Source organism: Pelmatolapia mariae, linkage group LG16_19, assembly GCF_036321145.2.
Source record: "Pelmatolapia mariae isolate MD_Pm_ZW linkage group LG16_19, Pm_UMD_F_2, whole genome shotgun sequence".
NCBI lineage: Eukaryota > Metazoa > Chordata > Actinopteri > Cichliformes > Cichlidae > Pelmatolapia > Pelmatolapia mariae.
Window position 1 is genome coordinate 59,690,268 of NC_086241.1, and position 14,637 is coordinate 59,704,904.

At 39.5% G+C, this 14,637-nt stretch overlaps 1 protein-coding gene across 1 annotated transcript; it reads right to left on the minus strand.

Moving 5' to 3' along the window:
* Window positions 1-450: 450 nt before the first annotated feature.
* Window positions 451-13,549, minus strand: coq8ab (coenzyme Q8A, genome duplicate b). Its single transcript, XM_063498572.1, has 15 exons — window positions 13,266-13,549; window positions 12,818-12,974; window positions 11,146-11,436; window positions 10,971-11,037; window positions 9,753-9,824; window positions 8,630-8,755; window positions 6,893-6,978; window positions 6,668-6,808; window positions 6,490-6,571; window positions 6,288-6,381; window positions 4,473-4,614; window positions 4,150-4,257; window positions 3,989-4,054; window positions 2,679-2,765; window positions 451-1,805 (listed from the first exon to the last, which is right to left on the minus strand). Exons 2-15 carry the CDS (start codon window positions 12,950-12,952, stop codon window positions 1,512-1,514), a joined length of 1,791 nt encoding a protein of 596 aa, XP_063354642.1. The 5' UTR covers window positions 12,953-12,974; window positions 13,266-13,549; the 3' UTR covers window positions 451-1,511.
* Window positions 13,550-14,637: the final 1,088 nt, after the last annotated feature.

Consider the following 14,637-nt stretch of genomic DNA (forward strand, 5'->3'; position numbering starts at 1 on the left):
CCTGCCTCAGGTATGCTTTTATTTACACCTTACTAGGTGTGGCCAATTAGCAACAGCTGAACACACTGAGGAGATTAGGGGCTGCAGAGGAGCGTAACACCACCTCCCTCAAAAGGGTTCCTCTAGGACCCCTAAATTTATTAAGCCAAAGCCAAAACTTGAGCACTTTATTACCTGCTCTCCTAACACAAAACTAAATACTCGCATTTCTTTAGTTGGCATCTTTAAGCATGGATGCCCCTGCATGAGGATTTAAAGTTGCCACACTGAATGCACAAAGAGTAACATGTGACTAACATAAAGGAGTACAACAGTCAAACCCAAAAGGATTATTCAACCTGCTACAACACAAAATGAGAGCAGCCACGAATAATCACATTCACAAGTGATCTGTGGTCTCCACCACACAAACGGTCACTTACAAGTGGCCTCATACCACAACAAGTTACTGTAATATACAAAATTCAGTAAAGCAAGCATACTAGTGAACAACCACAAAATGAGGAGCTATAGCCACACAACGATCACATCAAGGGTGGCTCAGCACCCCTCAGTGTTATTGCCATCACCTGGCCAACAACACTCACAAGTGATCCAACTGAAGTAGCCATATTCCCCACAACACTAAAGGTCACAGCCCAAGACATTTACCTCATGAGGATCTCATATGGTATCCACCACCACTGATATATTAACGGAACGCACATGGTGTACTCTCTATGCCAACTAAAAAACTGCTTACCTGCCTCAGCTATAAGACCATAATGGATTCACTTGGCACAATAATTGGCTTTTGAAGTAACACCCTTTCAGATTTGTAACATTAGCAGTGTCAACACCACCGCTGTGTGACGTTTGAATCGCCTTTCATCACACACGTCTGTCACTAAGACATTTTGCAGTTATAAAATTTTAAACTTGAATTTTTTTCTCGTGAATTGAAACGTTTTTTCATATGAACCTTCTTTTTTTTCACCCTTTTCTTTACTTCTGTCTGCACCTTGCTTCACTCAATAGATCTCCAGTGCTCGCTAGAACAGATTTGGTTTGTTTTTTGCAGCATCAGTTTCAATTTATTTCAACTGACAATCCAGGTCAGATGAAGTACGCTCCCTCAGATCATACAGGCACATAATTATGAGGTACAAATTTTTTTCAAACAATACATACAAAAGAGTCTTAGCACATTATTAAGGACGGTATAGCAAGAGTTAATCTGGACTGAATCCAGGTCAAAGCAAGCAATGAAATGTTAAACATAGATATGAAATTCCTAATAGGTAGAGATTATTCCGATATGCATATTTTTAAGGTTTTTTTTTTTTGGATGTACTGTAACAGTTTAGTTTAACAAACAGTAAAAAAAAAAAAACCCCAACAAATCTAGGTAGTTATTAGTATATCACGTAACAAAACACTTTCTGGTCCGATGAGCCCAGAAATTTGCAGATAAGAATTGTTCAGCATGACAAAAATTCCTGGTTTCAACACACTTTCTGGAAAAGCAGTCTTCAATGTGCGGACTTGGGGTCTCCATCTTTCCAGTAGTTTCTGTAGGCCTCCTGGAACATGTTCTTGCATGCGATTTTAGCTTTGAGTTTCGAGCAAATGAGAAAGGAGCCGCCCATTTTTCTGTGGAGGGAGTAGGTTTCCTCTGGCGGTGGCGTGAGACGCTCTTTCAGCATCACTGGGATGAGATTGTGGATGCGCTCAGTTGTGCTCTGCATTCCAAAGTCAAAGGGCTTTTCTGAGTTGAAGGCCTCCCCGAGGATCATCACCGCATCCACGTGGGCGTTCTCCATCGCCTTAATGCAGAAGACAAGAAAAATGATCAAGAGGCTTTCAAGTAAAAGTTCAGCATGTACAGAAGCCTGCTCCTCTGCCTTTAGACGAAGAGATCAATATTAGTTTTATTTGTGTTGAATAGGACGCTGCACCCAGCAGCTTGCAACAGAGACTGGAAACAAGCTGAAATAATCCCCTCCATCAGCACTTCTAAAGCTAACACTTCATTCATCATTGGTCACATATTTATTTTGCAGGAGGACATGCAGCCCAAACACAAAGCCAGACTCAATAAAAAAATATTTCCTCTACCACAAGAGCTGCAAATCTGATTAAAGACACACAGGCCTGCTCTCAGCCTCAGGGAATAACTGGAGTTATGTGAAGAGACAGACTGAACAACACTGGAACACACTAAACTCACACAAGAACTGTAGTAAGACGAGAGAGCAATGTGATCTTCAGGCACCATATAATAAAGAGAACAAAAAAAAATGTCCACAGTATATACTCTAAGTCATTTTTACTATCATCTCATAACAGTTCCTTTATAATAAAAACTAAGATAGCGAGACTGTTCACAAAATATTAGTGCTGTTGTAGTTCCTGTTGGGTGCCACTAGAGGTCGCTAAAGAACACCTAGTAAATACTTTGAGTGACTGAATATTTCAAAACATTTTCAATAAAAATGTGGTGCATTTCAGAAGTTCCTCTCAATCTTACTTTGAACACAGTAAAATTGCTGTTTGACTGCATGAACCTTTCATGTCTTTCACGCTACATTCAAAAATACAACAACAGACAAATCATAAACATAAACTCACAGCCACTGTTGAACTGAATCACAGTGTGGTGTGGTTCATTAGTAAAATTTACAATGTCCGTTTCTCACCTTTGACTCGTATCCTGTGAGGAACTTCATTTCTCTGGATTTCAGTAGGACACATTCTCTGTCCTGATCTGCAGCCGCTTTTATAATCTGAGTGAGAGAAATCGCACCAGACAGTTTCACATGTCGAAAAGATATTTCTCAACTGAAACTTATTGAAATTCTTGTCTGCACAACAATAAAGCACATCATCTGTCTTAACCTGTGTGGTTAACAGATATTCCCACAGCAAAATGACAAAAACAGAGTAACTTGAAAAGGACTGCAGTCCTGTCCCATGATTCAACAGCTTGTAGAACCACCTTTAGCAGCATTAACCTGAAGAACTCGTTTTCTGCACGGCTTTGTGAGTCTCTCACAACATTGTGGAGGACTTTGGCCCACTCTTCTTTATAGTGTTGCTTCAGTTCATTTCTGGGACCACAGCATTTCAATCAGCTTGAGATCTGGACATTGGGCTTTTACAGCACCTTGATTCTTCTCTTTTTTCAGCCATTTTGTTCTAGACTGGCTGCTGTGCTTTGGATCATTGTACTGTTGCATTTAGCTGCAAAACAAACCAAATCATCACCCCTCTCCACGGTGTTTCACAGCTGATACGAGATGTTTGTGCTGATATGCTGTGTTTGGTTTTCTCCAAACATGGAGCTGTGCTTTAGTATCATCTGTCAAAATGACTTTAACATGTTAACTGAGGTCTGCAGAGTGTGAGATGTAGCTATTGGGTTTTTTTGGGTGACTTTACAGGGAAACGCCTAAATGCTCCAGACCAGAAAACCAGAAAAACCTCTGTTCTCTATAGAGGTGCTCACACTTGCCGATGTTCATTCAATAAAGTGCATTTCATTAGCGCTCTTGCCTGCTTAATTCTGTCAATCGAAGCAGTGTGCTAAGTTTTTCACATCCTTTTTTCATATTTGTATGTGTGTTTAGTTTCTTGATAGTCTTCACGAACGCTATTTTCCAATTACAAAACAAAATGTTGTAATTACAAGTAATAATCTAAGTGTACTTCATGTGACCAGAATTATATGGACCTAGAATGGGTTAAGGAGCAGCCAATGTTCAAGAAACTTTGAAAGACTTTCAGAAAACCTCGACAACTACAAGTCTAGACCACTTAAAAAAAACATTACACAGCACATTAGAAGAATAATTATAAAGAAATGACATAACATTTGCACATCACTGTTTGAGAACTAGATATACTAAATTCTCAGGCAGGTGTATGCATCTTTTTGTTTTTAAATTCATGTAGCACAATAGCCAGCGGGGGCAACACAGTGTACAACAACAATGAGAACACTTCTCACCTCAATGTAGGTATCAGTAAAACTCTTGTTAAATCCTCGAGTAGCTCCAAAATCCAGCAGTGCAACCTGACATGAAGTCATAAAAAACAGAAAACACGCGTCAGTGAAAAGGAGAAAGATTAAATCCACGCGTGTCTCTGGTATAACTTGGGCAAACTGACCTTATGAGTTTGTGGATCAAAGAAGAAGTTGGACCAGTTCGGATCGGTTTGCATGTATCTGAACTCAAAAAGCTCCCTCAGGCATAAAATAAGGATCTGCTCACAAATCTGGCAGAAGGAGAGACAACTGGAAGTGACATGAGGTGTTTTTATAAGTGGGTGCTGACACTTAAATAGTTATCTCTGCTACATGCTGCCATGTCTCAGGGTTTTTTTTTTTATTATTTTAAGGTGGCATGTACCTCATCTTGGCAGAGCACAGGTGTTAACTATACTGTAAGTGGTGTAGAGTTCAGAGCAGAGTGAAGCTCTTAAAGGCATACCTCATTCCTGAGTTCCTGAGGGAGATGTGTGGCCTTGTCCAGCGGGAAACCAGGCACCAGTGTTGTGGTGAGAACCTGCTTATTGCTTAGCTCGTCTATCACATCAGGCACACAGAAGAAGGGGTGATCCTCCAGCAGCTCGCTACCAAACACACAGCAACAAAGTCAGAAGAAGCGTGTAGATAACCCCTATCTGGTCCTTCAGGTGCTCTGTTACGGCACAGTGCAAAAATCTTGAGCCACCTATTTCTTTATATTTTGCTTCCAAGGGGCCAGATGTTTTTGTCTGGTCTTGAGCAATAGTTCTCCGACCTTTCTGAAGGTCTTTCAAAGTTTTTTCTGTGGAAAACCTGGAGAACTGAAGCCTCATCAGAAACGATCCCAACAGAAGGGTGGCTGTCAAGAAACCATTTTTAAGGACAGACTGAGGTACCCACAGTTATACAAGAACTGGATTGAAAATTGCTGGCGACAGATCTCATGGAGTGCTGCATTTTAGCCAGTGGAAATTCAGAAAAGTACTGTTCGATGTTGATTTAAATTTTTGCCATATTGTTGCAATGGCGGACTGTCAAACTGGATTGCCCATTGTGGGATAAATAAAGTTATCTGAATGTGAGCCACCATGCAAGACCATTTGAAAAAAACATCTGATTGGCAGTTGCTTCACTTTTCAGCATGATAATGACGCCAAACACACTGACAGTACAGTAAAAGCACACCTAGACACACACATACACACATAATATGAAAGCTTGCCTAAGAGAGTTCAGGCTGTATTGAAGAATAATGATGGCCATAACAAATATGGAATTTCAAGCTTGTTAGATTTTTTATTTTTATGCATTTCCATTTATGTTGGAACATGTTTCAATAAATACTGCACTCATTTCGTGAGCAAAATGGAAAGAAATGAGGGGTGGGGCTCAAGGCTTTTGCACAGTACTGCATGTTCATGATCTAGTTACTGTTTGTTGCCAAATGGCTCCTTTATCAAAGCCGCCTGCTGCTGAAAATGTCAAGGGCATGAACCCAAATCAAAAATATCTTTAGGACTCATTATGACACAATAAGAGCTGTGGAGGTGTTACTATGGGAACTCTGAGGAGAGGAAAAAAGAGAAAATTCTTCAGCAATGTTTGTGTATACTGTATATCATTCATTATGCAGCAGCTATTATTGTAAGTTGTTGCCTGGTAGGACTTTCCAGGAAAAACTGGCAGAGACCAAAGGTTAAAATAAGTTTGTATGTTTTTAAACAAAATCAGAGGGTTCAAAACACTACAAAGTATTTTCTTGTGGATAAGAAATACAGTACAGTAGCTAAAATAGCCAAAAATAGTGGCACCAATGGTGACACAACCTGAATCTCTGAGGAGGCGGGAACACAACTGAATTCTGGGAAGTTGGCGCAAAAGCCACAGACTATATGAGGAATATTTTTTAAAACTCAAAATCTAAAACCTAACAATGCATTTATACACAAACTGCTAAATAATACAAAAATATAAAAAATAACACAGATAAAGGCCACAAGCCAGAATGTAAATGATGCAGCAGCTCCTCTGTCTCACCATGTCATCACAATTCACAGGTGACTGCTCATAAAATAACAAACGTGACCGTGACCTTGAGCAGTTTTAGTGAAGACCAAGTAGGTGATCACTGTGTTTTACTAAAATCTGAACAGTATTGTGTGAGTAGTAGCGATTGTGGCTAACTGGAAGCTCTGGTGCAAAGCACGCTTCTAGCAAAGACAAATAAAACATTACCCAAGCTTAGTCAATTTAGTAAGAATAAATGCAAACAACTCACTGAAATTTTCTGGCACAATTTGCTTCCCTTATATAATCACATTCCAGCGCCAACTCTCGACTCATGACCTCAATGAGATGCTCAGGAAACAAACCTGGAAAAAGAGGTCAAATGGGGGGGGGGGAAAATCATTGCAGTCGAGCTGCAGGTTTACAAAGATCAGACAATAGCAGCTGTTATCCCTAAATGATAAGAAAAATACCTTCAGGCAGTGCGTTGCTTAACCTCAGAGCAGTCATGATATTATTCACGTCACTCTCGATACTCTTTGCTATTCCAGGGTACTGAAGGAAAAAATTTGATTGAGTTATTTTATTCTATTTGCTGACTTATGACCCACTTAACATCTGCATTTATCTCAGGAGAAATACTTCTCTCACCTGAATCTTCATGGCTACCTCCCGGCCATCCTTCATCTTTGCTAAATGGACTTGACCAATGGACGCAGCTGCGAATGGCCTCTCCTCGAAGTATTCCAGTTTGTCCTTCCAGCTTGGGCCGAGATCACTGTAAATGACTTTCTGTAGAGAGAAAAAGAAAAAAAAAAATTAACTGGAGAAATGTAACTTTATTTGCATAGTTTGCCAGCGTTCTCCATACTGTACCATCATCTGCTTAGTAGGCATGAAGTCCGCACTCTGTCGAACACGCTCAAAGATTTTAGCCAGCTGAGGGTTGATAAAGGCGTCATCTGATAAACAAAAAAGAAAAGTACAGAGCGAATGAAACACATGATGATGCCTATAGGGTAAGTCAAGAACCGTTTAAAAAAATAATAATCAGGTGTTACTGAAAAGACATCAGGCGGAGCTGAAATTTAGGATTAAAAATGAATTGAAAATGCTCAGGGTGAGACTTGCAGATGTGCAGAGGATGTGGATATACTGGATAAAGGATGTTGAATATAGAGCTGCCAGGAGGGGGAAAAGAGGGAGATCACAGAGGATTCATCGATGTTGTGAAGGGGGACATGCAGAGAGTTGGTGTCACAAAGGAGGATGACAGGGATAGAGTGAGGTAGCAAGTAAATGATGACGAAGTAGTAAAAACAATCCTCTGGTACTGTATGTTTTCAAGTGTGCAAAACCGATAGTCTTAATTAAATCCTTGCTTTTAAATGAAAAAATACCTCAAAGCTTAAATTTGGCTAGCTGATATCATGCAGTGAGTTAGACTAGAGCCTAAATGGTGCCTTAAAGGAGAGATAAGAATGAATCAAAACAGGGTCCAGACCATAGCCGAGTTAGGTTTAACACTCTATAGGTCCATCACTAACATCAATCTTTCACATAAATTAAGCTGTAAAATATATATGTTTAAAATATAAATATAACCATCCAATGTAGCTTCACTGTAGTAGAGACAAGTGTTTCCCTATAAATTCTTTTATTATCTAATAATATATTCAAAATATAAATAAGTTTACTGTCATATGGAAAGAAAAACAACAGATCCTCTAGCTGAAAAACTGGAAATAGTTGTTGTTCTGTATTTTTAACGTGAAAACTAATAACACTAATAATCACAAACGGTTTCACTTCTACTCCTTGCAGATAAGGATCGTTTGAAAGCTGAAGAGATACTAAACGGACCTTGAAGTGACACCGTTTTGTCAACAGCTTTTTTTTTTTTTTTTTTTCCCTCAAGGTCAGTATTAAGATAAAGTAAACGAAGTTAGCTGATGATAACGCTGAAACTGTGTCACAGCTGGCTACCATGTCAGTTTGGATAAGGGAAAATAAAGCTTCTACAAACATCTTTAAAACAAGTGTTGTTGAACAATCTTGTGGTTTCTTTTAAAAGGTTGCCAAGGATTAATGTTTAAAAAAATGCTTAGCTGAATGATTTTAATCGCAGGGATCATACATGACTGCACAGGCCAGAGCTGAAAAACATGACTGCGCTGTAAACATGCTTTTTAAAGTCAACAGACCACAGTCAGGCTAGACTCTGCCACCTACAATAACTCCACTGGAATTGCACGTATTGTGTACAGCTGTTTATTTTTGGAGATGACATTTTAGTTGGTGAAGTGATCTCGTTTTTTAGCCAGCGAGTCCAAATCAGAGGCATGACAGAGTCTTGTTGACAAGTTGAAGCAGCAGACAGTAGGCATGTTTAGTCTGTGATGGAAGTTGAACCTTTATTTGTACACCGACACATGTGGGTTTCCTGCTTGTAATATGCCTCAGCAGTTTGTCCAGATCCTCATGTCCTTGTATCACGTGAGATCAGTTAATACTGTATCACTAAAGATTAACTCCTGTTTGTGTTTACAGTGATTAACACAGCTGAGATCCATTAAGTTGCATCACTCAGGTGTATGTGTATCTGTACCTCACCTTGAATACTGAGCATCTGTCCAATTTTTAGAGCAGCACCTCGAACTTTGCAAAGTGTCCGGACAATTCTTTGAGCGTTGGCTTCAGAGAGGAAAGCATTCGAATCCATTATAGCCTTTTTGTTACCTAGAAAACACAAAAACTGTTTATAACATGTGCCAAGACAACTCGCAACTGAACACGTGTCTTCGAAAAATGCATCAATCCACAACAAATCCCACCATTTTTCTTTTATTCCTAAATGTGCAAATCCTTGTTATCCTAGCACATTCTGCTTTCTCTGTCTTAAAGTGTCCCCACTTCCTAGATGTTTAGTGGGGTTCAGGTCAGGTGAGTGTGGAGGAAAGACTAAAAGCTTTAAGATAATCTGCTTGATCGTGCTTTGTGTGTACAGCTCACTGAGGCCCAGCTATATTTAAAACAGGTGAAAAATGTCTCCAAGATGATTTGCTTGAACAAGATTCTGATGAGTGGATCGACTGAACACGTGCTTCAGTGGAAGGTTACATCCAGAGGAAATGTGACCTGCTGCTCAAAGCAAGCAACATAATCAATACCACTAATCTGCTTAAATTTGACTCCTGACCTAGAGCCAATGAAGCATCTACAATATCGCTTTCTAACTTTTAGTCATAACATTAGCAATTTTTTAACATCAGTTTAACTCCACAGACTTTCCATTTTTATTTCCATGTTTTTGTGAAATGCAGAAGTTTTTTTGGGTACGATCAGGCTGTAACATCCAGCGTTTGTAGCGGGATGTTACATAGCTGATTGTTTCTTCTGTACAAAATCTCAGAGCCCCTTATTTACAAACAAAACATTACAATAGTGTCCTGCATTTCCCCAAACATTAAACTAGTCACTGATATTCTGTGCTTGCGTAAGCTTTCTGCTTCCACACAAAAAAATATTGAACTCCAATATCCAGAATTAGACTACCTGGACATCCTGACGATAAACCGGAAGGTGTGTGGTTTTATCACAATTGCTTATCAGTTAAACGACAGGTCAGCTGTGCAGGTTTAGAGGAGCAGCTATAGCTTTCCTGACATCATTAGCAAAGCCCAAACATGAAGATCAACCTCAGCAGACTCGTAAAGCAAAAGTCTCCTGTTGTCACCTTGTTCTTTGGGTTTTAAACTCTTCTTGACCACTTCTGCAATTGCTCCGATGCCAAGTCCAACTGCCAGACCTGCAAAAGGAAGTGAATATATATATATATTTTTTTAAACCAAACAATTCACTGAATAAACTGCTGCAAAGATGAAGTTAACATTATCAGTGTTGGTAACTGCTTGCAAGACCAGTGTTGCCCTTACAAACAACCTACCTGCATAAGATAACTACTGCATAAAAAAAAAAGAACGTGATAACAACAATCAGCAACCAGACTTGGGTATAATTTCTTAAAGCAGCACCATGGAAGGCTCAGGGGCAAATGGAGGCCAAGAATTAGTGAGAGAAACATTTGATACTTCCACGAGAAGGCAGCTGATGGTTGGTTGCACGTTTTCCTATTATCTGGATTCTCAGGCATGTTCCAGAAACGCTTTTTCTGCTACTGATACTCTGTAATTTAAGTCCTGTGAGGGAGCACGTCAGCACTTCCCACAATCTCACCCCACCTCTTGAAAACTGCTGACCAAGGTCATGAGGTCAGACTCTTTCTACTAAATCCAAAATTAAACTTTGATACCCAAACACTTTACAGTATGAGGAATACAAGCAACAGTGGCTAGTCTACTTACAAAAAAAACAGATGTCTGTATAAATGGCATGTTCAGGCTTTGTGAGGGAGTTTTTACTCAAGTGCATATTGACGTCTCGCTGAGTTAGACTTGGAGGAAGTGCCAGCATTGCCAAAAACAAATTGCAGAACTATTTTGCAGAACTTCTATCGCAAAAAGTCGTTAGTTGCTCATGAAAATCCCAGACTCCATCCAGGATTATGATTTTTAAAAAGGTCAGATTCTCATTTAATATATAAAAATAAAAGTGAGCTCAACATTAAATTGGTTAACGATTTTTATGGATGTTCTCTCAGTTTAAAGACAGAATCCCATTAAAGAAGCTGTAACTGATTATTTTAAAACACATTTTTGGGGGGAGTGTGATAGGTTTTCAACACTGCTGCTGCTTAACATTCATGCAGATCACACTTTGACAGCACCTGGCAGCAGCCCAGTATTCCCACACAAGCTGGCGTTGTCCAGCTCTTGCCTAGTGGAGCAACTCAGGGTCAAATGCCTTACTGAGAGCTACACTTTGTTTTGAGATTTACAGACATTTTTAATTTAGGCTTTATTGTGACAAATACCCTGGTAAAGAAATCCCCTACCTCCAAAGTTTACCAGCCTTCCTATCCGTGTGACGGGTACCTTCTTCTCTCGAGCTTTTTCACTAAGCTGAAATCAAAGGAAATAAAATGTAAACACTTCACTGCAGCTGTGAAACACACACTCGCATTTATCATTAAAACACTCATTTACAGAAAAAAGAGAGAGAGTAGATACCACTTGCGTATGCTGCTTAAAGTCCCTTTTCTTGTTACTTCTTGCTTTATCGATATCCTCCGATGTCAGCCGCCCCACTGTGCTGTTGTCCTGGTTCAAGAGCCTCGTATGCCCAGAGAACAGCCGACTTGACCAGTCTTTGTGGTACCTCAGACCTTTATCACATCTTCCACTGCAGGTCCTCCGATGCCCATTTGCACTTCCTGTTAAGCTTGTACTGAAGCAAGCAGCCATAGTGGAGTATCTGTGAAATGTTGTGCCTCTGTATACGCAGACATCTTTCTGGTTCTCCTAAAAGAACAAAACATGACATTCAGCAACATTTATTTATGCAGCTGTTAAGTAAGGAAGGGACAAAATATTTTTCGCTTTCTCTTGTGATATGTTACCGAAACGCTGGCGCCAAATATCAATATTTTTATTAAAACGAAGATGATAACTAAACTTCAGGGAAGAAGAGAAGAATCTTGCAGCAGAAAAATGACAAGAAAGCTAACAAATGTAAATTTAAATATTATAATATTCTTAAATAATAATGACAATACACACAGGCACAACAATGCTGTTTATAAAAGCATAATTCCTGCTTTTTACCCTTTTACAGTGATGCACTGCATGTAAGGTTACTTCTAAAATAGCTGCACTGCTACTTAATTTACAAGTTGTTGATGATGTATTTAATGGGCACATGGATTAACAAAATTATAAAGATCACAAATAAATAACAAAAGATTTGTGGAAAAAGCAATATAAAGAGTGGGATAACATGTTACTCATTACATCAAGTAAATAAGAAAACAAACAATAACTCATAATGTGTAAAACATTACTTTTGGAGTAATGTGAGCTGTTCCCACCCGTGAGGTTTGTAGTATCTACAGCACATAAAACCCTTAGAAGAAAACCTACTAACAAATTAGTTCTGTTAAAGTAGAAAATAAACATTACAGCTGTATTCCTCTTGATGCACAGAGCTCTGTATGAAACTCCTATTAAAGTGGAACACAAGATGGGCTGGCATTTACAGAAAAGGGCCCATGCAGAGGTGTTTCTAATGAAAGTGTATTATAATAAATACACTGTAAACTGCTATTATATACAACATCAGTGTTTGGTCTCAATTAACAGGTTACAAAAATACAGTACAAGTTCACGCTGTTGCCTTTAGATGCTTCAGCTTGGTGCAAAAGAGAACCCCTGGTGTAAGGCGTTATAAACACTAAAACCAAGTGTATACAAATCCAGCTTCTACCTGCTTAGTTCAGAGGCTGTTATTTTAGTCCCAAAAGACTATTATTGATTAATTATTAAATATCCAAAGTACAAATCCTTTAATTTTAACTATGAGCCTTTACTTCCCAACAGCAAATAAATAACAGAAGCAGTGCCGTACACTTGGCAGGCTACTATTATTATTATTATTATTTTTAAATACCCCTATCAGGCTTTAGGAAATCTGTTTGTATCCTTCACAGCCTGCTTCACGAACCATCCCCTCTCACTTCTGCTTCTGCACTACCTGCCTCCAGAAGCCTCTATCTTCTGCTGCTCTGCTGCTGATGAGGTCATAGTGACCAAAAAGCAAAAACAGAAGGTATCTGCGCTGCATGCAATGTGAAACTTGATCCTAGTCTGCAACTGCACAACACCCAAATCACAGCTGACTGCTCACCCTTGCTGTTCCAGTGGTGTGATGAAAGTTTACCAGCCTCTGGTTCCCGGTGCCAGTTAGGCCGCCTGGTGGGGCTCTGCAGGCCGCCTGCTTTACCCACTTAAGACTTCTCCAGACCACGGTGTCGCCTGCCATGTGGCAGCTGTCGGTTAGAAACCTGCAGGGGAGTAAGGTCTTTGAAACAGGTGTTGGGGTGTCATGCAGAGATGTGTGAAGTGGTGTAGCTCTTCTGGGTGAATATCCGTTTATGTTCTCACACTTGAAGAGTACAACAAGACCACGTATAGCACGCTTAAGCAAAACAACAAAATAAACACTGCAAAAGTGTGATATTGACGTTGCTCACAGCCTGGATAAGAAAGGAAAATTTAAAAAAAAAAACACAAAGAGAAGCTTTCAAAACAAACCCGAGACAAAAGGCATGGACAAAGAAACAACTTCCACTCACCACTAACAAAAGCTTCGCAACACACGTCCTCAGACGTCCTCCCCGCTCAGTGAGCGTGCACACCAGCGAGCATTGTGCTACTGTAGCATGAGCCACGTTCACCTTGATTTAACTCGACACAATTCCCTTAAAAACCTCCAGCGGGACGAAGGAAAAAGGCGGGCGACGCGCTGGAGGACGTGCCGATTCTGTCCGAGGCTCCCCCGGAGGAAGTTTAACAAACACGGGCCAATGAGGCAAACTTCAGCCGCGGGGTCCAGACATCAACAAACACCCTTACTGGCTGGACAAACTGTCAGTCGCCCCTCACACGTCAGCACGCGACCGATTGACGTGTCCTCCAATGGGGCGGTGCGAGATGTGAACACGTGAGGCATTCACGAGCAACTAGCAAGAAAGAAAAAAAAAAGGACACATGGGGGAGAAGGCTTTCTGCCAGACCATGTGCTGGACATGCGCTTTCTAACGTTCGATGAAAGGTTACTATGGTCACGAGAAGTAGTACAACGCTCAAAGTAAATGGTTATTTATTTATTTATTTATTTAGATAAGGTAGATCCGTATTTGCCCCAAAGGTGTACCAGAGGCTACTCAGAAATTTCCACAATTTACAACAATAACAATAATAGTAGTAGTAGTACAACAGAGCAAAGTAATAGACAATGTACTACTGTAATACTAGATATATTTATACATTTATTTATTTATTTATACCAAATTAATAAACACAAAATTTAAAGATTATTTCTCGATATTTTTTTTAAATTTTATTTTAGCTAGTTTTTCAAGTTCACAAAATTGTTTCAGTTAGTTTTCTTTTTTTTTTCTTTTTTTTTTAAAAAGGTCATTTTTTATTTTATTTTAGCCAGCTGACACTTTTTTTCCAGGTCTAGGTTTATTTTTTGTTTAGTTTTAGTTAACTCTAATAACCTTGCTTACAAGCAGGGGTGTGTCTAGAAGGTGGGGGGTGGGAGGATTGTAGATCACGTAGCGGTTTACACATTCGTCTAACAAGGGAAATACTTCCAGTTCAATAACAAGAATACACATAATTCACTTTGGGGTTGCTATAGGAAGAGGATGCAGCGGGAAATACAGCCAGATCAAACATGCAGAGCAATCCGTTGTGGCGGCACTTGGGAAAAAGGGAGTAGCTTAAAGCAGCTTTTATTATTAATCGAGCTACTGAGCATTAGATAAGCAATTAAAAGTAGCAGCATCTCTGACATTAAAGAGATATACATATAAACAAGTCAATAATTATGATACAATAACATCATGCTGGGTTATATGATTCTGAAAAGTTTCATCCCACATGATGAGTACATTTACTGTAGATGCTTTAAATATATTTTAAATATACAACCTGTCA